This window comes from Nannobrachium achirus (assembly GCF_963921795.1).
Source record: "Nannobrachium achirus genome assembly, chromosome: 15".
In the NCBI taxonomy this organism is placed as follows: domain Eukaryota; kingdom Metazoa; phylum Chordata; class Actinopteri; order Myctophiformes; family Myctophidae; genus Nannobrachium; species Nannobrachium achirus.
The window spans coordinates 9,552,178-9,580,081 of record NC_137822.1 but is presented as its reverse complement, the minus strand read 5'-3'; the positions used below and the strand labels follow the sequence as shown (position 1 = coordinate 9,580,081).

At 43.0% G+C, this 27,904-nt stretch overlaps 1 protein-coding gene across 1 annotated transcript; it reads left to right on the top strand.

The window, feature by feature from the left end:
- Nucleotides 1–2,298: 2,298 nt before the first annotated feature.
- LOC308299571 (myosin heavy chain, fast skeletal muscle-like) lies at nucleotides 2,299–27,025 on the top strand (the record flags this gene model as incomplete). Its single annotated transcript, XM_080743366.1, has 39 exons — nucleotides 2,299–2,505; nucleotides 2,952–3,095; nucleotides 3,797–3,953; nucleotides 4,524–4,551; nucleotides 4,640–4,757; nucleotides 4,879–4,971; nucleotides 5,067–5,130; nucleotides 5,547–5,645; nucleotides 6,631–6,734; nucleotides 7,211–7,349; nucleotides 8,515–8,633; nucleotides 9,575–9,724; nucleotides 9,809–9,979; nucleotides 10,126–10,429; nucleotides 16,702–16,760; nucleotides 17,059–17,146; nucleotides 17,414–17,531; nucleotides 17,624–17,747; nucleotides 18,319–18,455; nucleotides 18,632–18,887; nucleotides 19,049–19,291; nucleotides 19,564–19,740; nucleotides 19,826–19,971; nucleotides 20,317–20,407; nucleotides 20,492–20,881; nucleotides 21,586–21,712; nucleotides 21,852–21,970; nucleotides 22,241–22,437; nucleotides 23,037–23,220; nucleotides 23,864–24,029; nucleotides 24,172–24,296; nucleotides 24,436–24,744; nucleotides 25,182–25,385; nucleotides 25,549–25,674; nucleotides 25,901–26,071; nucleotides 26,169–26,273; nucleotides 26,368–26,463; nucleotides 26,793–26,921; nucleotides 27,008–27,025. 39 exons carry the CDS (start codon nucleotides 2,299–2,301, stop codon nucleotides 27,023–27,025), a joined length of 5,802 nt encoding a protein of 1,933 aa, XP_080599492.1.
- Nucleotides 27,026–27,904: the final 879 nt, after the last annotated feature.

The window sequence follows — 27,904 nt, the reverse complement described above, 5'->3', positions numbered from 1 at the left end:
AGTAGCAACATTGTTTTTGTTTAACTTCAGTAAAGTTTGGCTATGGTCTAACCACAGATTTAAAAAAGACACATCTGTACTGACAAAAAAAATTACTTGGTGAAATTAGGAATACGCAAATAACAAACAAACTAAAATAACCAAATGGGCATTACATTGCATGTACTAATATTGAATGTTAATGTCCTCATAATGATGTGTTTTCCCCCCAAGGGTTGCACACAAGATTCCACCGCTACTGGTAGAGGGTAAAAGTGAGTGTTCATCATTTCTTCTATTACACTATACAACCATAAGATAAATAGATACTGTGACTGTGAGGCTGAATTGCACCTACTAACCTGTAGCACATAGAACATACTGTGAAGATGATTACAAAAAGTTATACGGTAGCAGCAACTACTGGAAGAAATGCTGTTGGTGTATAGAATATACCAAACTTTATGCACATGTACATTTGAGGATGCTCTTTTATTTTCTCTTCGCTCTTTTGCACTCTTTCTTTTTTTCAAAAATATTTCTATGTCATTATCTTTATCATTATTATCTTTTTAGATGTTTTTGTTTTGTTGTTTTCTGTTAGTATATACCACTGCATTGTCTGAAGGATGGCAAACAAAAATAGGTTTTAGTCTTATGTGCCTGTACAAAAGACGTAACAATAAAGAACAACCTAGTACTAGGTCAAGGTTCACTTGAACCCTTGAACCTTGGACTGCTGGTCGTCTACCACAATAGCCCTTGAGTTAGTTATCTATCCAACCTTGAACCTTGAATCTGTCAGCAAAGGCATCAACTACATATTTAAGGGTTTTTCAAAGTAAGTGCCGTGACGCAAGTAGGGGTGCCTCAGAATACTTTGAAAATATTTGGAATTTATCAATCATCACTTTAGTTTAACCTTTGTAAAACGGACCTGAGTTGCTCTGTAACTTGGTGTGATCTTTTCTCAGCCTACTGTACACCAAGTCTCTTCAGCAATAATAGGCAATCTATAAGCTCACATCACGTGTGAGGTTGTAGATCGGTTAATTTTGTTCCCCACAAAATTGGGATGCTGGGGTGTAAGTGGTTATGCATACAGTATGAAGTATAAAAGTTATGTTCAAGTTATGTTCAAAAGTTATGTTCAAGCTAATGGAAACAACTGCATTGTCTGAAGGATGGCAAACAAAACAAAAAGTTTTACTCTTAACGGTATGTGCCTGTACAAAAGACGTAACAATAAAGAACAACCTATAGGTCAAGGTTCACTTGAACCCTTGAACCTTGGACTGCTGGTCGTCTACCACAATAGCCCTTAAGTTAGTTATCTATCCAACCTTGAACTTGAATCTGTCAGTAAAGACATCAAATTTGGTACATCTATTTAAGGGTTTCTCGAAGTAGGTGCCGTGATGCAAGAAAGGGATACTTTGAAAATATTTGGAATTTATCAATCATCACTTTAGTTTAACCACTTGTACTTTGTAAAACAGACCTGAGTTGCACTGTAACTTGGTGTGATCTTTTCTCAGCCAACAGTACACCACTCTCAGTACACCAAAAATAGGCGATCTACAAGCTCACATCGCGTGTGAGGTTTGTAGATCGGTTATTTTTGTTCTCCACAGAATTGGGATGCTGGGGTTTAAGTGGTTAATGAAGTATAAAAGTTATGTTCAAGCTGTATTCCCTGTGACATGCTGTATCATAGGGGGAAAGATTTACATATTTGACGTAAATGTAAGGCAGCCTACAGTAAAGTATCAAGTGGTTTGACAACCACTGTTCCACTTGCAGTGGTAACTAGTATATTTACTTGAGCACTGTAATTAAGTACAATGTTGAGGTATTTGTTTTACTTTACTTGAGTATATATTTCCAATTTTCAGTACTTTTACTTTACTTACTTTTACCACTCTTGGATCCAAATATTGTAAATTTACTCCAATACATTTATTTGAAAACTATACTATTTACTTTGTAGATTTTGATTATTTCAAAACATAACATAACGTAACATAACATAACCACATCGTCCTATACATTTTGGCCATTGTAGATCTGTTCTTTTCAAAAGATTTGTAGGCCTATACGTTTTATACACGGGACAATGAGTACTTTCTACTTTCTGTACTTTAAGTCTACATTTTGATGCCAATACATCTGTACTTTTACTCAAGTCAGATTTTAATTACGGACTTTTACCTGTAACAGAGTGTATCTACATTGCAGATATACGTTTTATATAAGTAAAACACGCAAATACTTTCTCCACCACCACGATCTGTTTGTCTACAGAAAAAAGCCGCCACCATGAGTACGGACGAAGAGATGAAGCAGTATGGCAAGGCCGCCATTTACCTCCGCAAGCCGGAGAAGGAGAGGATGGAGTCTCAGGCCACGCCCTTCGATGCCAAGACAGCAGCGTACGTGGCAGACAAGGTGGAGTTGTACCTCAAGTGTAAGATCCTGAAGAAGGACGGTGCCAAAATCACTGTGGAAATACTCGACACAAAAGAGGTACGTAGGTGGAGGAGGTGGATCTAAAATAATGTCACCTTCTTAAGGTGTAATACTATTTAATCCTATGTATATAATGTTAAATAATTGAAGAGAGAGTGTTATTTTTATGTTAATAGCCAAGGCATACATTGTTATAAAGATTTTGGGTGAAATGATTAAGAAATATCATATAGTTTAGTTTTGGATCTGTTTTTAAAGTTGTCCTAAAAAAAAGGTTTGAAGTGAGTGGTACATTTGAGCAGTTCATTTCATTAACCCAGGTCACCTAGCGATATTGCAGCTCATACTCATACATAGTTACAGATGCTACAGTATACATAGTTACATAGTTACACACTCAGTCAAGGCCGCTCAAATAAATGACATAGTCCATTATTTTAAGAAGGTGAAGATAAAATAGTGACACAGTACCATTGCGTTTTTTGTGTTTTTATTTCTTTTAGGAAAGAACTGTAAAGGAGGCTGATGTCACCCCTATGAATCCTCCCAAGTATGACAAAATCGAGGACATGGCCATGATGACCCACCTCACAGAAGCCACTGTCCTGTATAACCTCAAAGAGCGTTATGCAGCATGGATGATCTACGTAAGGTTTCCTACCTGCTGAGAACAGTACAGTATTGCAAATGTCCATAGCAAAGAAAGAGAAATACAGAGTTCAAGTTATATCATCAAGTGAAAACCAAATGCAAACAAACTCATGGTTCTGAAGTCAGCTTGCTCATTAGTTGATGCCACCTGCAACTTGTGACTGTAATCCCAGCAGGGGAAATTCTCATAAAAATTGAATGTTTGCCATGGACATTCCAAATGAGCAGACAATAATAACACCAGAAAGAGATAGGCCTGCCATAACAGGTCCGTAACTCTGAGAGTGTACAGGTCCATTTGGTTCCAACTTCCATTTGTACAATCTCAGAGTTATGGGGGGTCCTTGCACATAAAACATTTGAGAACCACTTGTACCAGTGGTATGACACTAGTACAGTACAGTACAGTACAGTACAGTGTCATACATATTCTGAAGAAAACCTGGAGACTTGACATTCAGTAATTGGGTATTATGATCAAAATAAGACATTTTAAATGGTGCATGTGTAAAAAAGTAAATCTCAAATTTGCCACGGACAAGGCCAAGTCTTTGCCACGGACACATGTGTACGGACATGTTGACTCCTTAATCCCAACTCTAGTGATCCGTTGTCCCCAGACCCCAGATATGTGGCATATGCTCAGAGCTATGCTGTCTGTGTGATGTTAATTTTCTCTCTCTCTTCTCCCCTTCAGACCTACTCTGGCTTGTTCTGTGCAACTGTGAACCCCTACAAGTGGCTCCCAGTGTACGACCAGGAGGTTGTGAATGCCTACAGGGGCAAGAAGCGTATTGAAGCTCCACCCCACATCTTCTCTGTCTCTGACAACGCCTATCAGTTCATGCTGATGGGTATGTACTCTCAGGACAATGTGAACAATATAAATAACTATCAGTTCGTGCTGATGGGTACGTACTCAGGAAAATGTAAAACATATCATCATTGTCGGGTGGAAACCTTATTTCCAAAACTGTTTGTTTTGTATTTATCGTTTAAAAAACTAGTGAAAATAGCCGATCTACAAGCACACAGCGCCTCGCACCGCGAGGTGTTGTGTGCTTGTAGATCAGCTATTTTTCACCAGTTTTGTGCATTAGTCTTGTGTGATGAACCAGGGCTTTACTTTACGGAAAAACATACACATTTGAAACTTGGAGATAAAAGGTTTCTGCCCGACAGTGGCGATATATAACTATAGTGGTTTTGTGCCATATCCATGACTGATTGATTCACATACATGGTCAACTAAAAGATTTTAAACCCCCAAGAAAGCCTGATGGCTTGTTTACATTGGGGTCCTTTTGTTCTCAATACTCAAATATAATAATAATGGTTGGATGGGAATCATGGGATTTGTGGAGCTGCCTCTGGTGTTGTAATTGTGGCTAATAGTTTGCTTTACTTTCTTTTTTCTTTTACAGACAGAGAGAACCAGTCTGTTCTGATCACGTAAGTTTCCCATCTGCTAGACATAAAAAAGAATGTTGCACGCAAATTGACAAATTGCATTTCTCTGAATATGTGCTTTTCTAACCAGTGGAGAATCCGGTGCTGGAAAGACTGTGAACACCAAGCGTGTCATCCAGTACTTCGCAACAGCAGCTAGTAGCACCGGAGGTGGTGATGGAGGAGGAGGAAGTAGTGGTAAAATCAAGGTATACAGGTTTTTTACTTTAACAAATAAGTGTTTTTTGAACATAAAGCATTTTTATTCAATATAGTAATTCAATTTAAAATAAGTCTGACCACATTTTTGTGATGTCTAAAACATTCTAGGGATCACTGGAGGATCAGATTATTGCAGCCAATCCCTTGCTGGAGGCCTATGGTAATGCCAAGACTATTAGGAATGACAACTCCTCTCGCTTTGTAAGTGTATACTAATGCCATTTTATGAGGAAAACCTGCTCTTAATTCCACAGTGTAGAGTGGGATGCAACAAATTGTGCTATTATATCAAACAGGGTAAATTCATCAGGATCCATTTCAGCGGAACCGGTAAACTGGCCAGTGCTGATATTGAGACATGTAAGTATGAAGTTCACAGATGAAACATTATATATGCCTTCAGTATTACAGTTATGTAAATTTGAGTTGTGTAAGTTATTACTATTATTGTGGGCTCTCTGAAAGCGAGTTCCCAATGCTACTGGTCTCGAACTTGTGTTGTTTGTTTACCCGTCCACATTATGTTTTTATTTTATTTCGATGTTTTATTTAGAACGCACTGCCTGCGGTCTTGACAGTTTGTACTTCTATACCATTGTTTTTTGGCTTAAAGCGAGCCCACAATTGTTTTAATATAGTTATTATTATTATTATACTTATCGTTTTTTGTGTCCATGAACAATACCGGCTATGGCCGGTGCACACTGCCAAATTCCCGGGCCCCACCGTGCGTAATTGTTATTATTACTATTATGAGTTATGTACAACCCATATAGATCTGCTGGAGAAGTCCAGAGTGACCTACCAGCTTGCTGCAGAGAGAGGTTACCACATCTTCTTCCAGATGATGACCAACCACAAACCTGACATCATTGGTAAGTGGAACTGACGATGCTGCGAGAACCTAAATGAACCAGAAAAGGTGCTCCTTGGAGCACAGCTCTCCGCCAGGTCAGGTAGGTTATTGTGGGCCAGCAATGTTCAGAATTTGCCAATTTGAGAATTGACATGATGTCTGGACACATTTTGTGGGAGTAATATAAAAAGAAAATTCAAGATTTGCAGCATTTTGTTCCAAATGCACCACTCTAGCAAATTGTGTATGTTAATCTGAGCCAATCACGATGGAATATGAAAACAGATCTGTCTTGATCACTTGACTATAGAGATCATGTGTACCGATTTGTGTGAAATTTTGTGTATTTCTTCCTCAGCCTAGTGGGAATGTGCGTACAGAATGTCATTGACATCTCATTCTGTGTTCATGATTTGAGGCATGTTGTTCAAAACGGAGCTCTCCTGCAAACTTTATTGGAAGCCAATCGTAGCCAATCAAGATGGATTATGACAAATCTGAAAGACCCGTTTCGTTTAATGACTTTAGAGGTACTGTGTAGGCCTACCGATTTGTGTGATCATTGGACAAAAAATCTGGCCCAAAAATTTGTTTTTCACAAATCAGCCTCCTGGTGGCGCAATAACAGGCCCATGTGAAAATGTGGGGCAGAGGTTCTGCTCTGGCACCCAGGGAGTGTGCGTGTGTACAATTTCGCTGCCATCAAGCCAACAGTGCCAGAGATTAGTGGTCCACAGGCAGACACATGGACGGATGGAAGTCAGTGGTCAGATTCTTCATCAATGTTGTTTTGTCGGGATTTATGCAGAAATACGCCAGCTCCCAGGCTGACATACCAGGGTGCAAAGCTTGCATATGTCATTAGAATGCTTTATTCTTCCAGATTAATGAATCGGACCCAATGTCACCCTGTTTTAATCCCTTTAAATTAATTACTGACGATGCAGCGAGAACATAAATGAGTGAATAAAAACACACGTCACCCTGTTTTCATCCCTTTTCAGAGATGTGTCTGATCACCAACAACCCCTACGACTTCCCCCTCATCAGCATGGGTGTGATCACTGTGCCCAGCATTGACGACAAGGCGGAGTTGGACGCTACTGACGTCAGTGAAAACAACATTATCGTTTCAATTTTATAATACACTCGCTGTGCTACTGCAGTCAGTGTTGTTAATTTAATTCAATGTGTTCAGCCCCCCTTTCAGGACCCCTTAGCTGAGAGAGAGATGAAGCATACATATTGTATAAATAAATTCTGTTGCAGATTAAAAATGTTCATAGATTTCTTAGACAGCATAGACTTGTTGCATTAATGTGTATTTTTAGACACCACTTGTCTTTAACCATCAATACTTAGTCTGCTCTTCTTTTCCCTCTACACCAAACCTCTTTGCCAAAAATAGCCGATCTACAAGCTCACAAGCTTGCAGATCTGCTATTTTCGTTAATGTTCCTCTCAGAATAGGGATGCTGGGGTTCAAGTGGTTAATGTAAAAAAAACATCCTATCAAATATTTGAAGACCACATCTAATGCTCAATCTCAGTCTTTTGAACTGCATCTCTGCTCATTGACATCAGGAAGCTATTGAAATCCTGGGCTTCATCCCTGAGGAGAGGCAGTACATCTACAAGTTCACCGGTGCAGTGATGCATCATGGAGTCCTGAGGTTCAAGCAGAAGCAGCGCGAGGAACAGGCAGAACCCGACGGCAACGAGGGTGAGCTGCACCTTTATTACTGGCTCAAGCAGAGCGTGCAATGCAGGGGCGTTTTTATGGGTGGGCGCACCCATGTAGAAAGCTGGCCCACCCATCGATTTTGGCAAAAAAAGAAAAAAGAAAAAAGAAAATGTTGTTGGGATGAAGTGCAGCTGGGAACTCAATGCTTTGTATTAGCCTATTCATTGATACTGCCGCCCGCACCCGTTTTAACCCCCCCCAAAAAAAAAGGGTTATAATAATAATCCCTAAATTTCGCACACACGCCCAAAGGGCGCGAGCAAGAGTCTCCCCCCTGTGCCCACCCTGAAGTTGCCAGGCCCAGCCTATTTCTCTGTTCTGGCTGCGCCCCTGGTGCAATGCAAGTACGGCGTTCTGGCTGAGTAGGTTGGTAGGTAGCCGTGTGTGTTTTAGCCTGTAGCCAATTAGGGACCAGCATTCCTGGTAAACGTCATCATTAACAGCCATTGAGGGACCAGCATACAGGTGACGTAACCAAGGTACGTTTCGAGGATGATATAAAGTCGATAAACAGTCTACCTAAACAATTATTATGTTCAGTGTTATTTAGTATAGCAGATTTAATAAGTATAGCAGAGTTCAAAGTATCGCTCTTTATATATAGAGAGGCACTTTGATCTTACAGTATTAAGGAACAGAAAGAGGAACAGTTTAGATTCTCCTTAGCTTAGAGGGAGAGCTCTAGAGGGAGTTCGATACGATAGGATTCAGAGCTGCAGTCGTATGGAGACAGCAGTGAGCGTTTAAGGATTGACCACACACATAAATACAAACACCTCATGGCGCACTATGCTGTCGCACAAGTAGGCCATGTATGGCGTACTTTTCCACATGTATTGTATTTGCTTATATTCTAAATGAACTAAGCTAAATATAATTTGAAATATATTTCCATTACTTAATTGTTGATATTATACTGTTTAGACTTTCTCTACGCATTTGACTTACACCCTGTGTTTACTTTGGGACTGCCCATAAATCTGACATCTCATTTCTCCGACTACGTGTCTTAGGTTAGGGATAGGGTTAGTAATGGGGTGAGTCGGACCAACGCAACGTCGGCACCGTTTACCTTGCTTAAGTCGCTCTCTAGATTGAGAGCTTCTGCCTAAATTATAAATCGCTAATTGTATGAACATTTCAGAGGCTGACAAGATTGCCTACCTGATGGGTCTGAACTCAGCAGAGATGCTTAAGGCATACTGCTACCCCAGAGTGAAAGTGGGAAACGAGTACGTCACTAAGGGACAGACTGTGGCCCAGGTGAGTGCATTTACATGATTTCCAGGTTCATTCACACCTTATATTCCCAACACAGCATACCACAAGAACTCTAATATCTTGAGTTGTGTCTTAAATCACCCCCTGTAATAAAAAAATATCCTCCAACATTATTCAAATGAATTTGTGTGCATTTATTTAATATATGAAGAGCATACAAAACATATCACTCTGCTGAAACATGTGCAGTTACTTGCATTGTTTTAACAGTATTGTTATATCAGTAAAAGAGAAAGGAAAAGAAAGAGCCCTACAACCCCTCCGGCTCACTCAGATCAGCTAACACAGGGACGTTATTCGGGAGCGTGTCGCTGTTACTACATCTCATCTTTTCGACACCCGACTCTAACCCTCAGGTTAGGGACCTTAACCTCCGTGGAGTGAGTCGCTAACCCTCCGGTCGAAATGATGGGCGTTCGCAAAAGCGAGATTTCCCCCGTTATTCAGTATCTTTACTAAAACACCATGAGACAGACTCCTCTCCCTTCTGGCTCCCATACTGTGGAATGAGCTCCCCATTGCAGTTAGAACTGCAGACTCACTCCCAATCTTCTACTGTAACCTGAAGACTTGGCTCTTCAGAATCCACCTTCGCCCATAGCACTGGCCCAAGCCTTCACGACCTTGCAGGCTTATGCAAAGGGTCATTTACATAGCTTTGTTATGTACGATAGACAGATGCCAGGTTCATTTGTCCTGGCATCCTGTAGTGTGTATAGTTACTATGTCAGTCTGTCTGTCAGTCTGACAGCCGTCTGGTTGACCTACTGTATGAGCCTAGATTACTATTCCTATGCATTTGATGTATTAACTTGTGTTTTCCTTGCTTACTGTTAATTGTTCTGGATTAAGAGTGTCCTAAATTATAAACTGTGTAAATCACACCCCTACTAATAACGTTCCTATAACGTTCCTATTTCCAGGTCATGAACGCAGTCGGTGCCTTGGCCAAGTCCATCTATGAGAAGGAGTTCTTGTGGATGGTCATTAGGATCAACGAGCAGCTGGACACCAAGCAAGCGAGAAACTACTTCATTGGAGTGCTGGACATCGCTGGTTTTGAAATCTTTGATGTACGCGTGGACTTGTTTTAAATGGGAGACTAATTATTTTTGTCAAGAGACTGCAAGCTAATGTTTTTTTTCCCCCACTCACAGTTCAACACCCTGGAGCAGCTGTGCATCAACTTCACCAATGAGAAACTGCAACAGTTCTTCAACCACACCATGTTTGTTCTGGAGCAAGAGGAGTACATGAAGGAGGGAATTCCCTGGGATCTCGTTGACTTCGGCATGGACTTGGCTGTCTGCATTGAGCTCATTGAGAAGGTATACACTTATTATTATATTTATATGTATTATCTTGGACTTGGCTGTCTGCATTGTGCTCATTGAGAAGGTATGCAATTAAGTTGCGCTTTAATGGACAATAATATGTTTTTTGGTGATTTGTCTCTTTTGTCTCCTTTACAAAGCCCCTGGGCATCTTCTCCATCCTTGAAGAGCAGTGCATGTTCCCGAAGGCTACGGACAAAACCTTCCAAGAGAAGTTGCTCGACCAGCATCTTGGGAAGAACAAGGCCTTTGAGAAGCCGAAACCGGCCAAGGGCAAAGGCGAGGCCCACTTCTCCCTGCTCCACTACGCCGGAACCGTGGACTACAGCATCACAGGCTGGCTGGAGAAGAACAAGGACCCGCTCAACGACTCTGTGGTGCAGCTGTACCAGAAGTCTTCAGTGAAGCTGCTGTCCGTGTTCTACCCTCCTCCTGAGCCTGAAGGTATGTTTATTAATATAATATATAGGGATGGGTATCGTCTGTGATACTTTTAATGGTATCGATCGCATGACGTCGATACTTTCGAGTATCTGTTCACGTAAAAACGAACGATACCTCGTTTCGATACTCTTGAACGCACCCCTGGCCCGTCGCATCTGTAACAGTTGGGCTACTGAGAGTTTAATGACTGCTTTAGTAGGCTACACTTGTTTCCGTGGAAAATAGACGACAATAGCCTATAATGTTTATTATTATGATGATTATCCAACGTCCCATCCCTAATAATATAATGTGTTCTAGAGCCTGAAGGTATGTTTATTAAATATATAATATAATGTGTTCTACACTCCTCCCGAGCCTGAAAGCTCCATGCACCGGCTGTCTGTCCGTCTGTTTGGCCGCCAACCCCCATCTCAAAATATGTTGTTCCAGGGACCACCCAGAAGCAAATATTCACAATAAAAAAAAAAATAGCAGATCTAAAAGTATATCTGCTATTTTTGAGCGGTGGTAGACCGCTCCATAGCATGGCCGTGTGTGTATCCGTGTATCCGTGTATGTATGTGTGTATGTAGCCTGAACTACCACTCAGTGACCAGAGAGGGTGCTGTTGAGTCTAGTCTGAGCATCAACTGCAATACTCTCTCTCTCTCTCACACACGCACGCGCGCGTGCACACACACACACACACACACACACACACACACACAGGGGGAGGGGAGGGGGCGGTCACACACAGGCTGTGTTTTCTTCACACACACAAGTGCGCACACACACACACACACACACACACACACACACACACACACACACACACACACACACACACACACACACACACACACACACCGCTCAGTTCACACGGGTGTGATTTTTCAATAGTTAATGCATTACATAATTCTAGGCCTAAATGGGTTAATAATAATATGTGTTCTATCCTCCTCCTGAGCCTGAAGGTATGTTTATTAAAAATAATACCAGTAAGACTCCCTAATCAGGAGATCGGTCGCTTATCTCCACAATTACACCAAAAATGTGTTTTTCCAAAATAGTCCTGATGGTGGCGCTAGATAGGACAGATGCGTTTTGATTACATGACTGTAGAGAGGTGCAAATAGGTACCGGCCCCGGCTCTCCCGGTCGCTCCTAGCCCGAGTTAAGGCATTTTATGTGAGCTGCAGTGGAGGGGGTCCTCCACTGGGGGCGCCACCACTTTTGCATCCGTTCTGGAGCACCAGGAGTCGGTGGTCCCCGGGAATTCCCCGTGAGCAGCCCTGTTGGGGTGGTCATTTGGTCATTTTTGCACATTTGGTCATTTTTTACACCTGGGGGTCCCCCAGGGACTTGGGGGTCCCTGGAGCTCCGGGGGTCCATGGGACAGATCCAAGTTGATGACATGAGTGTAGACATACTGTGTACCGATTTGCGTGATTTTAGGGCAAAAATTGTAGGAGCAGTGTCCAAAAATGTGTTTTGCAAGAATCGGCCTCATGGTGGCGCTAGAAGAGGGCCATGTGAGAAATGAGGGGTGGGGTCTCCGCGCCGCCGAGGCGGACGAATAGGTACCGGCCCCGGCTCTCCCGGACACTCCTAGCCCGAGTTACGGCATTTTATGTGCGCTGCAGTGGCAGGGGGTCCTCCACTGGGGGCGCCACCACTTTTGCATCCGTTCTGGAGCACCAGGAGTGGGTGGTCCCCAGGAATTCCCCGTGAGCAGCCCCGTTGGGGTGGGCATTTGGTCATTTTTGCACATTTGGTCATTTTTTACACCTGGGGGTCCCCCAGGGACCTGGGGGTCCCTGGAGCTCCGGGGGTCCTTGGAGGTTGTAGTTTGGCAGGCAAGGAGTTTGTGTGGAAATGTTGGCATGGATCGGGCCAACGGTGGCGGAGATATGAGTAGGGGGAAAGTGTGACATGTGACGAGTGACGTGACGGACGGACTGACTGACTGACGGACTGACAGCCTGTGGAGGTTTGGATAGTATAGAACAGGGGTGCCCAACCTTTTTTGACCCAAGGTCTACTTTGAAAATGTGCCACCTAGCTGAGGGCTACCAGCCCAAAATGTACCGTAACACCCATTCAATATACATGTAAAAAACAGAAAATATTAATAGATATTATAACATTGTACTCACTGTACTGTACTGTAATCATACTGTATAGTAGGAATTGTAATTGAATGAAACGATTGCAACTTCTCACATTGGGCATACAGACAGCATGACCATTTATTGCACACTCTGCATATTATGCACTGACAACACAGTTTAGTTTTTTTTTTCTTTCTTTTTTTATAGTTTTTTTTATAGTTTTTTTATAGTTTTTTTTTTGTCCTTTATTCCATGTCAGTCTCTCTACCTTAGTGGGAAACCTGGCACTGGGAAGAGGAGGCTAGCTTGTCAAAGTCAGGGTTGTATGAGCTGGTTGCAAGTTTTAGGCAGGCCACAAGGTGCTCATCTGTCATTGTGGCTCTGTACTTTGACTTGATGAACTTCATGTGAGAAAAAGCAGACTCACACAGGTAGGTTGATCCAAATTCAAATGGGTCTGAGCGGCTTTGGAGCGAGGAATTTCCTCCGCTCCATTCCTCCGCTCCGCTCCGCTCAAAGCCGACCCTATTGGGGCCGCGCGCCGCATGTTTCCAACAAAACAGAGCCGTGCGCAGTAGCCTAGTGCAGTGAAGCCTTGTTGGCACCGCGGAGACGGAGAGGAGAACAGACAGAGAATTCCCTTTATCACGATTTCACTCATCCACACACGTAGGCTATGTTTATAATACATAGCCTACCTTGTGTCAGTTAAAGTTGTACTATGTAACTTTTTTTATAAAACAAATCTTAAAATTCTCCTAACTATTAAATCACAAAAGTTTTAGAAGATCCGCGCCGTGAATTTCAGCCTGTAAAGCCTTCTCTGTATGTAAACTGAGATCCTTGCCGTGGACCGGATCTCGCGCCAAAATTGCGTCATCACACTACCGGCCAATCACAGCGAGGGTTATACAACTGCCGGCCAATCACAGCGCATCTTGAAGTGGGGTCGCTATGGCAGCCATATTTGTTGTCGCCCGTTTGTACCATCCCTTCTCTAGGTAATTTCGCCTACCAGGCAGGGTGAAGGAGTCCGTATCTCTGGAATTACTGAACGCACAGGAACAAGGGACCCCTTAAAAGATAGATCTCAGCGAGGTGGAGGCAGACGCGGGGGTCTGAAGGTACGAAAAACGTCCGAAAGACGCGGACGCGACCGCGGTTTGCTATAGGGCTAATGACCACTAGTTGGGCATCTTACACAGTATGGCTTTAAGTTATATATCACCAGCCAGTCAACGGATACGAATTCAAGTGAGACTGATTGAAAAACACACGCCACGACTCGCCTCCGTCTCTAGGTTGTGGTGATTAATCAATAACCAGCTGGATTTAATATTGCCCGTCTTATTAAAAAATACAATGCCTTAGATTAGATGGCGTCTTTTGTAACAGTGAACGCAGGTCTCCATCAAGCCGAGGCTCACGTAACGTTACCGCAGGCATTTGTGTTGGGAACACTTGTTGTGCAAAGCAAAGGAGAAAGTGTTTCGCATATGGTAGCAAAATCCTTTTTTTATTTTGGCTGGTGACTCTGATTGACGACCCTGAGCGGAGCGTGGAGCGCGCGCGGAGCGAGAAATGCGAAAATCAACGTGAGCGACGGAGCGGCGGGGAGCGGAGCGGTGCGGTGGCCGACCAGAGCGATGAGCGAGCGGGACAAGAGCCCTCTGGAGCGCGGAGCGGCTTTAGTTGCCGCTCCACTCCGCTCACATGCTCTGCTACACGTTGAGTTGAGTTCAGTCAACATCATCCACTCGCTCGGAGTCGTTTCACTGAAACGCCCGATGTATGTCCTCCCCCCCCGAATTAATAAATTATTTCTTTGAAATCATCTCGCGGTCCACTGGTAACCAGCCCGCGATCTACCGGTCGACCGCGATCGACTGGTTGGGCACCCCTGGTATAGAAGTAACTGCGACCTACGGTCGCAATTATATATATATATATATATATATATATATATATATATATATATATACAATAATATTATGTGGTATTTTTTATATTAAACAATGATTTAATCGTAGAGTGCCAGAGTTTCCCAATTCCATGATCTGGCGAAGAGTAACACGACAAGAATAAGAAGACTCATGATTCTAACAAATATAAACAGATAATACATTGTGTATAACTAATGATAACTCATGATTCTGACAAATATAAACAGTTAATACACTGTGTATAACTATAATGATAACTCATGATTCTGTAAGTCGGCCAACCCTTACATTAACAACCAGTATTTTAACTGAGTCAAGTTCAATATCAGTTCAAGTGTATCAATGCTTTCATTCAATAAAATATCTATATATCATTACTTTCTGAGTCGTCCTTTATAGTCTACCAATTAATCATAAAGTGTTGCCGGACAACGCCAGTTGGATTAAACCAACGAAACCGTAAAAGGTTTCTTACCAAGACACACAGGTTCGTTTTCTTATACTTTGAGAGAGCAACCTTGGGGACTGTAAACCCCGGAGAGAGAGGGAGACCAAACAGTGTTTTCGGGGGGTACAAAGGTACAAGTTTTAATGGTCCCTAATACACGGGCATCTTCGCCAAGGTACAAATACAAAAGAAAAAGAATGAAACCTAAAATCTAAAAGGCGCCCCAACAGTTATTAGGTTATAAAAGCGGTTAAATGCATATAAGATACAAAACTTTATTAAACGTTAAAACTATCCTTAAAAGCCAACTTCCCAGTCCAGGGAGAATCGTAAAAGCAGTACAGCGACGGTTAACCGCCGTTATTACTTAACCCACAGTACAGCCAACAAAGTGGCGAGAACAGATAGTGCCAGAGCGTTATAATATAATTACTTGATTACTTTCCCTATATACTTAATCACTCAGCAACGTGGAAGGCCATAAAGCGGGCCAAGCACAGAGCGTTGCGATACAATTACTCAGTTACTTTTCCTTCGTACTCAGTCACTCAGCAGTGTGGAAGGCCATGAAGCGGGCCAAGCACAGAGCGTGGTGATACAATTACTCAGTTACTTTTACCATATACTCAATACACAGAGAACTTCCCAATCATTTTCCCAGTTCTACTCAGTCACTTAAAGCGTGTCTCCACTCTCGTCAACGTGGATACCCAAAGAAGCGAGCGGCACAGAGTGCTACAATACAGTTACTCGAGTACTCCACCGTTATACTCTGTTACTACACAGTTCCACCATCAACCCCAAGGGACCCAGTGTCTTCAACGAAACGAACAGGACAGCAGACAATCGTCACTCCACACGTCTACTTCAGTGAACCCTGAAAGCACAGGAGGAAACCGCCAGATAAACTGTTCCACAGCTCGGCTCGTGCTACACACAGGGAACAGCAGGCAATCGTAGGCAGCGTGACATAAAGCGTTACTCACACACAAAGGCAAGCGCACTGCTTGCCTCCTGCGTTGATATGGCACGTCACACTGCGATCTCCTCTCTCCACCGTCCGGCCAAACTCTCCACCTCTGGTCCTCGTCTCCGGTACTGGAAAAGGGTGAAGGTCCGTCTCTCCGCGACTAGTATTAATGACAAGTTTCTCAGGTTCGTTATCAGCTTACTCAGTGTCCCTAATGCTCGTTATACTGGGTCCCCGCTCTTAGCTCTGGGTGCTCTCCGCTCTGTTCCCACGTCCTCTCTGCTCTGCGTCTCTCCTCAACTGAGCCCGCTCTCTCATTCATGTCCAGAGGCGCTTGCGCCGCCGCCTCTCCATTGGTCCGCAGTGACATCACCCCAACCCCATTGGTCGAGTCCCTTCTCCTAGTTACCCAATCACAGTCTCTCCCCACAATGTCCCGGGAAAGCATTACGTCACAACCATTCACAAAAACAGAGCATGATGAGGGGGAAAAGAATAGAAATTAATAACACAACTTAAACAACATACCACGGTGCATTCGAAATCAAAAAGAAATAAGGAAATACAACACATCGTATGTAAATTGTAAAAATAAAAGTAAAAGATAATAATCCCTTCTTGTCCCCCCTCACAATTCTAACAAATATAAACAGATAAAACATTGTGTATAACTAATGATAACTCATGATTCTGACAAATAGAAACAGTTAATACATTGTGTATAACTAATAACTCGTGATTCTGACAAATATAAACAGTTAATACATTGTGTATAACTAATGATAACTCATGATTCTGACAAATATAAACAGTTGCAGGCGGAGGAGGAAAAAAGAAGAAGGGTGGCTCTATGCAGACTGTGTCTAGTGCTTTCAGGGTAAGAAAGAATATTTATTCATTATTATCAACATTATTATATTATTGTATTCCTGTAAGAATGAAGCATTATTATTATCAACATTATATCCATGTAAGAAATAAGCACGTCTTTTCATGTTGGAATAGACTATACGCACAACAGCCATATTGAAGAGAAGTTGAGGTGCACTTCCTTCAAAAGCTTATCAATGATACTAATGAAGCCAACATGCACAATATCAGCACCTGACCAGAATGGAACAGAGCCTTCATTAGTATTATATATATTATTATATATCTCTTTTATGTCTCAACAGGCAAACTTGACGTTGCTGATGACCAACTTGCATCGCACGCATCCTCATTTTGTGCGTTGCCTGATTCCCAACGAGACCAAGACTCCAGGTAAAAACACACACACACACACACACACACACACACACACACACACACACACACACACACACACACACACACACACACACACACACACGACTATTTTCTATAGTAATATTTTGTCGTTGGACGAGCAGTGCACGAAATGGGAGAAGAAGCCAATCAGACCGCTTTGCTTGGCTTAGTGGATGGAAAATATTGATTTAAAAAAACTCAATAAGTTGATTCACCCATATACCAACAATAAAAAAATAAAAAAAATAAACATCTTTACAGGCCTGATGGAGAACTTCCTGGTCATCCATCAGCTGAGGTGTAACGGTGTGCTGGAGGGCATCAGGATCTGCAGAAAGGGCTTCCCCAGCAGAATCCCATATGCTGACTTCAAGCAGAGGTATCAATTCCTTTTCCCAGCAGCTTTTAGTTCCACTTCCACACCTATTAGCGGGGAGGCACGCAAAATGACCATGAACTTCTACAAAACAGGTACAAAGTACTGAATGCCAGCGCATGTCCCGAAGGCGCGTTCATGGACAACAAGAAAGCCTCGGAGAAGCTGCTTGGGTCCATTGATATTCCCCATAACGACTACAAGTTTGGACACACCAAGGTAAACACACTGTGAATCTGGTTTAACATTACCCACAGAGGACTAAAAGTAGATGTTACGGTTGTTTAGTTAGATTGTTTGTTACATTGTCTTCAGAACAGGTTTTTTAGTTCCAGTGTTTGTGACATATTGTGTTCAGGTGTTCTTTGGTTGTTTTAGTTACAGTGTTTGTAACATTGTATTCAGTAGATGTTACGATTGTTTAGTTACAGTGTTTATGACATTGTATCCAGGTGCTTAGTTCCAGTGTTTGTCACATTGTGTTCATGTGTTCTTCAGGTTGTTTACTTACAGTGTTTGTAACATTGTATTCAGTAGATGTTACGGTTGTTTAGTTACAGTGTTAGTAACATTGTATTCAGTAGATGTTACAATTGTTTAGTTACAGTGTTTGTGACATTGTATCCAGGTGCTTAGTTCCAGTGTTTGTAACATTGTGTTCACGTGTTCTTCATTTTGCTTAGTTACAGTGTTTGTAACTGTATTCAGTAGATGTTACGGTTGTTTAGTTACAGTGTTTGTGATATTGTATCCAGGTGTTTAGTTCCAGTGTTTGTAACATTGTGTTCAGGTGTTCTTCAAAGCTGGTCTGCTGGGTGTCCTTGAGGAGATGCGAGATGAGAAGCTGTTCGCTCTGGTCACCTTGACTCAGGCTCTCTCACGAGGTTTCCTCATGAGGAAAGAGTTTGTTAAGATGGTGGAAAGGAGGTACTTTGAAAAAATACTTTTATTCAATATTTAGTGCCATTTGTAAGTACACTTACTGCATGTTCAATACGATTTGGTTATAATGTCAAAACACTATAATAAAAGAATATACTTCTTCCAACACTGTCCACAATCATGGTACACTTGAACCGTTTCTTTTCTTTTTCTTTTCACAGAGACGCCATTTTCACCATCCAGTACAACGTGCGGTCGTTCATGAATGTCAAAACATGGCCATGGATGAAGGTCTACTACAAGATCAAGCCTCTCCTGCAGAGCGCTGAGATGGAGAAGGAACTAGCAAACTTGAAGGAGAACCACGACAAGATGAAGACTGACCTGGCCGCTGCCCTGGCCAAGAAGAAAGACCTGGAGGAGAAGTTGGTTGCGATAACCCAGGAGAGGAATAACCTCCAGACGGCAGCTTCATCAGTGAGTCCCTCAAATCACAAAGCTGTGCCTTTTCACACCATGCTCCCTAAGAGGCTGTAGCCCTCCAACAGGCAACTGCAAAAGTGTATCTCTACCAGAACAAATGCTGACATGTTTCCTCTCGTGTTTTTTTCCCCTTTACTTTTTCCGTTGACCACAAGGGAGACGAGGCTCTGAACGATGCAGAGGAGAGATGCGAGGGTCTTATTAAAAGTAAGATCCAGCTGGAGGCAAAGCTCAAAGAGACGACGGAGAGACTGGAGGACGAGGAGGAGATCAACGCTGAGCTGACCGCCAAGAAGAGGAAACTGGAGGACGAATGCTCTGAGCTCAAGAAGGACATCGATGACCTGGAGCTGACCTTGGCCAAAGTGGAGAAGGAGAAGCACGCCACTGAAAACAAGGTTCATGATTCATGATCCCACTGCCCTGCTTGATCATACTACAGTGTCACACAAAAGCATCAAAAGTATAGTAGATCTACAAGCTTGTCAATCTGATACTTTTGCTATGTTTGGATGTGAAATCTGACAAGTAACTGTTTTGGTCACATAAGGTTTCCACCTATCTATTCCAAGACAGTTCTGCTTTTATCAGGTGAAGAACCTGATATACCGGTAAGCCTTTCAGGAAGATATATTAATATTTATTCGTATTGTTATTTATTATTATTTAGGTGAAGAACCTGACTGAGGAGATGGCCTCTCAGGATGAAGGTCTTGCTAAGCTGACCAAGGAGAAGAAGGCCCTCCAAGAGTCTCATCAGCAGACCCTGGATGACCTGCAGGCAGAGGAAGACAAAGTCAACACTCTGACCAAGGCCAAGACCAAGCTAGAGCAGCAAGTTGACGACGTGAGTTCACAGAGTCAGTTTTGAACTTTGACGGTATATGTTTATTGTCGTAGCAGAATAACAAGACAAATACATTGTTGCGCAGTTGGAGGGTTCTCTGGAGCAAGAGAAGAAGCTCCGCATGGACCTGGAGAGAACCAAGAGGAAGCTGGAAGGTGATCTGAAACTGGCCCAGGAAAACATCATGGACCTGGAGAACGACAAGCAGCAGTCTGACGAGAAGATGAAGAAGTAATGTGGACCAACAACAACAATAATAATAATAATAACGTTATGAAATAAAGCACCTTTCAGACCATGGACTATTAACGCCGGCGTTACAATTACTATTTACAATTTAGGCATTTAGCAGACGCTCTTAATCCAGAGTGACATCCAGCTCTTGCCACCCACATGCACGAATAAGCACACAAGCGATGATCGCCCGCCTCTCATTGAAAATACAAGGGCACGTCACCGCCTCCCATCTGAAAAGTGCTAAACATGGAGCTAAAAACTACCAGTAAAATATGTTGTTCTGTAATCCACAGGAAGGACTTTGAAGTAACTAAAATAATGACTTCCTGTGTTCCACAGGAAGGAGTTTGAAGTCAGCCAGCTTCTGAGTAAGATTGAAGACGAACAATCATTGGGCGCTCAGCTGCAGAAGAAGATCAAAGAACTTCAGGTTATTATTTTTGTATTCTTCTTTAAAATCATGATGATAATATAATGTAAATCCGGATTTTAATATGTACATCGATTCGAAAAGGCTCGTATTGAAGAACTGGAGGAGGAGATCGAGGCGGAGCGCGCCGCCCGCGCCAAGGTGGAGAAGCAGAGAGCCGACCTCTCCAGGGAACTGGAGGAGATCAGCGAGAGGCTGGAGGAGGCCGGCGGAGCCACCGCCGCTCAGATCGAGATGAACAAGAAGCGCGAGGCCGAGTTCCAGAAGCTGCGTCGTGACCTCGAAGAGTCCACGCTGCAGCACGAGGCCACCGCCTCCGCTCTCCGCAAGAAGCAGGCGGACAGCGTGGCGGAGCTGGGCGAGCAGATCGACAACCTGCAGCGCGTCAAGCAGAAACTTGAGAAGGAGAAGAGTGAATACAAGATGGAGATCGATGACCTGTCCAGCAACATGGAGGCCGTCGCCAAGGCAAAGGTACGAAGGAATGCCTTTGTATCGTATCATTCTTGACATAACACTCTTTACATTTTCTCTTTACCCCTGAATAATTCAGAAAGGTCAATCGAGGGCAATGACGCACTGATTACAGCAAATAGGGCATCAAATTTAACAGTTGGAGTGTTTAAAACCAAGTAACCTTGTGAACAGGTACATGGTGACTGGAAGTTCTAAATGTTAACACTTGGTGACTGGAAGTTCTAAATGTTAACACTTGGGAGTGCCTAACACGTTCCCACACGTGTTAACGATTCCCCCTGTAAAGTACCGAAAGTTATACCTGACGTGTTAACTGGTTACCATGGTAACCGGTTGCCGCCACGCTGCCGCGGCCGGGAGTGAGCGAGGGGACTCAATTTCCCGTGATGCTTCGGCGACTTTCGGCACCCATTGAGTTGTGTTCATCCTGGCTGCAGAGAAATGCAAATAGCTTCTTTTCCCATATCGTGTGTTTGGTCAAAATTGTCTGTTTTCTATGGACCATAACTTACACACGGATCATAGCGGTTGTATTTTTTCTTCTATTTTTTCTTCTTTCTCGTGAAAGAAAAATACTTCCGTGGCTGTGATTCGGAACCCTCGCTCACACAATTACGTCGAGTGGCTTTACTGTTCAAATTAAAGCCATGAACCAATCAGGAAATAAACGATGATTGAATATGTCCAATGTTCACCTCCAGGGAAATCTTGAGAAGATGTGCCGCACCCTTGAGGACCAACTTAGTGAAATCAAGGCCAAGAGTGACGAGAACGTTCGCCAGATCAACGATGTTGGAGCTCAGAGAGCGAGACTGTTGACAGAAAATGGTAAATGTTCATCTTAAAGTCTACGTTGTCTACATGGTTTGTTGATGGTACAAATATACCTTAATTAGAGATAATGCTTTGATCAACAGGGATGATTTATTTGAAATGTTTGAAACGAATAATTAGATTTTCCAACTAGGTGAGTTTTCTCGTCAACTGGAGGAGAAGGAAGCTCTGGTCTCTCAGCTGACCAGAGGCAAGCAGGCCTCTAGTCAGCAGATTGAGGAGTTGAAGAGACTCATTGAAGAGGAGGTTAAGGTAAGGATGGTTGTTGTATTTGTCTTGGTTTTATATTGATTAATAATCAATCAATCAATCAATCAATCAATCAATCATTGTCACATCACATTGTGTACACATGTGTGTGTGCAGAAAGAGGAGAGGGGGGAAAGGAGACACATAAAATGCATGATAATCTGTGTAATATGTTAAGGATGTATCTAAAGTGCATAGTAAAATAAAAGATGTGTGTATAGAGAAGCTAAGTGGCAACAGGCTTCAGCTAACTTTTTTTTAATCTTTTGACAGGCAAAGAACGCCCTTGCCCATGCTGTGCAGTCGGCCCGCCATGACTGTGACCTCCTGAGGGAGCAGTTTGAGGAGGAGCAGGAGGCCAAGGCTGAGCTCCAGAGAGGAATGTCCAAGGCCAACGCTGAGGTGTCTCAGTGGAGGAGCAAGTATGAGACTGATGCTGTCCAACGCACTGAGGAGCTGGAGGAAGCCAAGTGAGTCACTGGTGTTTTAAACACCCTTTTGAGCGGAAAAGAACAAACATCACATATTGGCCATTTTTACACTTTGTTCATTTTAAGTTCAGTGTCAGGGAAGCCCAAAACGAGAGTAAATGCCAGCAGAACAGTATTGCAAGCCATTTTGGCAGGATGTTGGTCGGCGCTACCCACACGTTTGGCTGTGTTGCTCATGCCTCGAATGCCCGATGCTTACAAGCTGTACCTCGTTGTAAAGGTGACGAATCAACAATAAGAATGATATAAAACACAATACAAATTAGTATTGGTATTATTAAAGGGGATATATAATGGACCTAAGTCAAGTTTCCATTCTTTTTTCCATTTATATTCCAAATTATTGTCCAAACATTTTCGAAATTTTTCTAAAACAAATTTCAAATAGCAGATGTACACGCTTGCAGCATGGCAAAAAGTGACGCTCTGTGAGATTGTAGATCTGCTATTTGTGAATAGCCAACGTTCCCCCCTCAAGGATCCCCACTTTGAGAACCAATGTTTTACACTGTCAGGTACCCCTCACTATGCAAAATATTGCCCGTAATAATTTGGTTCCTTTCGATACTGACCAACAGGAAGAAGCTGGCCCAGCGTCTCCAGGAAGCGGAGGAGCAAATTGAGGCAGTGAATTCCAAGTGCGCCTCTCTGGAGAAGACCAAGCAGAGACTCCAGGGTGAAGTGGAAGACCTCATGATCGATGTGGAGAGGGCCAACGGTTTAGCCGCTAACCTCGACAAGAAGCAGAGGAACTTCGATAAGGTGCTTCTTTAACATTCAATAGTTTAAAACCCAAATAATTCTTGCCTCCTTAACACCCATGGAGCCAAACTCGTTCAGTAACGAGATACGGCCACTGGAGGTCGCTGTGCCAAAAATCAGTTGTCTCGTTGAGGAACGAGACAAAGGGTTAACTGTGCAGCGTGCAGCTGCGCTCATGTTGTGTTCCCTGTGAAAGACCCTGGTCCATACGTCATAACGTGGCTCGCACAGAAACAAAATGGAGCATCTAGGCTGCATACACTTCCATTCTATGCTGAAACATAAAAAGGGCTTTATCTCTGAATAAGGTGCAAAGAACGCCAGGGAAGCAGAGATCTGATTGTTTTCACGGCGACACTTTACCGCGATGGTCGGCCCCGGTTTGGATTTTAGTTTCGCGAGCGTTTGTAAACAAATGGATTATCTTCCTCAATCGTCAGCGGACACTCACGTGCACACGCACAAAGCTTCCGAGGCTCTTCAAAATAAAGCGTAAGTGAACGGCGGCACCAGGAACAGCTAGAAATGTTAGAAACCTTGGCTTCCATTGTGTTAAAGTGGGGTAAAATACATGTCATTGCAAACGCTGTGCAGGTCCTTAAAGTGGTGGTAAATGATACATCTCATTACAAATGCTGTGCAGGTCCTGGCAGAATGGAAACAGAAGCATGAAGAGGGTCAGGCAGAGCTGGAGGGAGCTCAGAAAGAGGCTCGTTCTCTCAGCACTGAGTTGTTCAAGATGAAGAACTCCTATGAGGAGTCTCTGGACCAACTGGAGACCATGAAGCGCGAGAACAAGAACCTGCAACGTGAGTCTTTCTCTACGTAATTCCTTTTAAATGTTCAAGATCTTGTTGTGGATGAGGCTACACCCAACTTTATTCAAATGCTAAATGCAAAACACTCGCTGAATGAAAAAGTTCCCTATTCATTCTTTTCAATCGACTACAGAGGAGATCTCAGACCTGACTGAACAGATGGGTGAGACTGGAAAGAGCATCCATGAGCTGGAGAAGTCCAAGAAACAGGTGGAGACAGAGAAGGCAGAGATCCAGACAGCCCTGGAGGAAGCGGAGGTAAAACCTTTAGGTCCTAGATGAACAAATAAATTGTTTGTATTTTAGATTTCGTTCGATAAGTTTTATCGTCAAGCAGCGTAGCAGTATATGACCAATGTTACATTATATAACCTTTGGATCCTGTGTTACATTCCAGGGTACTCTGGAGCACGAGGAGGGCAAAATTCTCCGTGTGCAGCTGGAGCTCAACCAGATCAAGGGCGAGGTGGACAGGAAGCTGGCGGAGAAGGACGAGGAGATGGAGCAGGTCAAGAGGAACAGCCAGAGGGTGATTGACTCCATGCAGAGCACCCTGGACTCTGAGGTCAGGAGCAGAAACGACGCCCTGAGAGTCAAGAAGAAGATGGAGGGAGACCTGAACGAGATGGAGGTCCAGCTGAGCCACGCCAACCGCCAGGCTGCTGAGGCCCAGAAGCAGCTGAGATACGTCCAGGGACAGCTCAAGGTGCAGAACACAGTAGTCAGACACATACGTAGAACTTTCCAGAACTTGAACCTATTTATTTAAAAAAAAGATTGGTTCTGGTTTTGTTTCCATAGCGCACAGGCCGGTTTCCGACAAGGTTCTGGGAACCCAACCCTTTTTAGGTCCTGCTCTTGATGTAGTACTAAACTTGAGTTCTGGGAACCTATGGGCGAGGGCCGCAGCGCTGCTATTTTTTGGGACCTTCCCGGTTAGATCTGGTTATATGGAAACGTAAGCAGAACTTGGTCCCGGAACTTCACGGGTTCTTGAAAGTTCTTGGCTCTGAAAGTTCTGGTTCTAGCTCTGGTTCGGCCCTGTAGTGGAAAAGGGGCTTTATTTTCAAACAGTGGAACCGCTCTCAAACAACCCACATTTTGATGTTTCTCTTAACGTGACCACCTCAAATGTGATTTCAGGATGCCCAACTGCACCTTGACGACGCCGTCAGAGCTCAGGAAGACGTGAAGGAGCAAGCCGCCATGGTGGAACGCAGGAACGGCCTCATGGTGGCTGAGATAGAGGAGCTGAGAGTGGCTCTGGAACAGACAGAGAGAGGCCGCAAACTGTCCGAGCAGGAACTGTTGGATGCCAGTGAGCGCGCTGGACTGTTGCACTCCCAGGTACGCAAGTCAATAGAAAATGCTCAGTGTTCCGAATAAAACAACATTTACACCATGTTTACTACTGTTGCACTCTCAGGTACGTAAGTCAAGTTTGACGTTCACGATAAAACAACATTTTCACCATGCTTACTTACACTGTTCAACTGAATCTTTGTTTTAGAACACAAGCCTTTTGAACACCAAGAAGAAGATCGAGGCAGACCTACTCCAGGTCCAAGGCGAGGTGGATGACAGTGTTCAAGAAGCCAGGAATGCTGAGGAGAAGGCCAAGAAAGCCATCACTGATGTATGTTAGGATGCCCTACCCTTATCTATTAGATATCCTCATGTCATCGCTCTGGATTACGTTTCGTCTGTTAAATGCCTACAGTAAATTGTAAATTGTCATCATGCTTCATATTAACATATGATACAATGATATACGTTAGGATGCCCTACCCTTATCTATTAGATATCCTCATGTCATCATGCTTCACATTAACATACAACACGATGCAACAATGGCTTTCCAGGCTGCCATGATGGCCGAGGAGCTGAAGAAGGAACAGGACACCAGTGCTCACCTGGAGAGGATGAAAAAGAATCTGGAGGTCACGGTGAAGGACCTGCAGCACCGTCTGGACGAGGCTGAGAACCTGGCCATGAAGGGAGGCAAGAAGCAGCTCCAGAAACTGGAGAGCAGGGTAAGAAGCATGGTTCACTTCAACACAGCTTCTTGTCTTGGACTTAGACGATGAAATAAGAATAAATAACCTCATAACGTGTTATTCAACTGTGAAGGTGCGTGAGCTGGAGGCAGAGGTTGACAGTGCACAGAGGGGTGGAGCGGATGCTATTAAAGGTGTCCGCAAGTACGAGAGGAGAGTGAAGGAGCTGACATACCAGGTACTCGATGTTCATTGTAATGAACATCATCATGCCTCTGACAAAATGAATAGATTGGACTACAACTAACGTTATGAATTCCCTCTGACTTAAGACTGAAGAGGACAAGAAGAACGTTGCCAGGCTTCAGGATCTGGTGGACAAGCTGCAGATGAAGGTGAAGGGCTACAAGAGGCAGGCGGAGGAAGCGGTAAGACTTATATACAGTACATAATATACATGGTGATGAATTTTTGTGGCTGCCATGGTCAACGCCTTGTGAGCTTGTAGATCATTTTAGGCCTGCAAGAGTGTAGAATCAGGCATTACGACGCCATCAAGGCCTGCGGAAATACATTTGAGTTGACAAAATCAACTGTAGATTTAGTAGACTAAAATCCAATATGATATTTAGTCAGCTAAAACTAGACTAAAATATGACTATAACTAAAATGTCATCCAAAAGACTACGACTAAAACAAAATTAAAGATTATCTGTCGAAATCGACAATGCTTTGAACCATCTCTATCATGTTGTAGGAGGAATCAACCAACGCTCATCTGAGCAAGCTCAGGAAGGTTCAGCATGAGCTGGAAGAGGCGGAAGAGCGCGCCGACATCGCTGAATCCCAGGTCAACAAGATGAGAACTAAAAGTCGTGATGCCAAGGTAAACACATGTTCAATATGAAGATTTATTAAGACGATTAGTGTTACATATTATCTAATATTTTATTCCCATTTTTATTTTTACAGGGAAAAGATGCTGAATAAGTTCTCCAATTGAAGTCAACATGAAAAGTCATAAAATATGACTCATTGTATTCAATAAAGAAAGCAACAAAATATTTGTTTTTATTGTTTCTTGAAGAGTCATAAAATATGACTCATTGTATTCAATAAAGAAGGCAACAAAATATTTTGTCATTGTTTCTTGCTTGTATTCATTGCCTCATCAATCACTTTTAATTGTCAGGTTCATCAGAGTATTCTGGTTCCAATTCACACATACTATTTTGTAACCCCATTTCAAAGATAAATATAGCTGCAAGCAGCGATAATGGGGCCAAGCTATAGACTAAGGCACGTTGCATGGCTTCAGGCCAAACAAGGCATGACTTTTGAAGGCATGCCTGTTTGAATTTTAAAACACTTGCACCCCCCTTTGGACAATTGGAATGAGATTGGTTTCAGTGATATTTGGACTAACCCTCCATAGGCCTGTGACACACAGTCAAAAAGTGCTTTAGCTTTCGAGATACCCCTACCAGAGGTAAAACTAAACACAATATAGTTTTTCCTCATCTCTAAGGCCTCCCATACATGAACTGGATTCTTGTATAAAAATATTTTACTGCAAAGTGGTCAAATTGATACACCTCAAAATCATGTAGATTCACAATGGAAGCTCTGAGAGGTTTAAAACGTACCATACTTGAAGCCAGGACATCCCTCTACAGTCTAGAAAAGACCAAATGTCAATATCTGAATGGGAGCCATAGTCATTTGAACACATACTGTACCTACAATAGGCGGAAATGTAAATCTATGTAGAATGCTCTCTTTACTTTGTAGTGACTCTGACATAGATTGCCATATCAACACATATGAGGGCTTGTTGGAAAGGTGTGGTTCTACTGAAATCAGTATTAC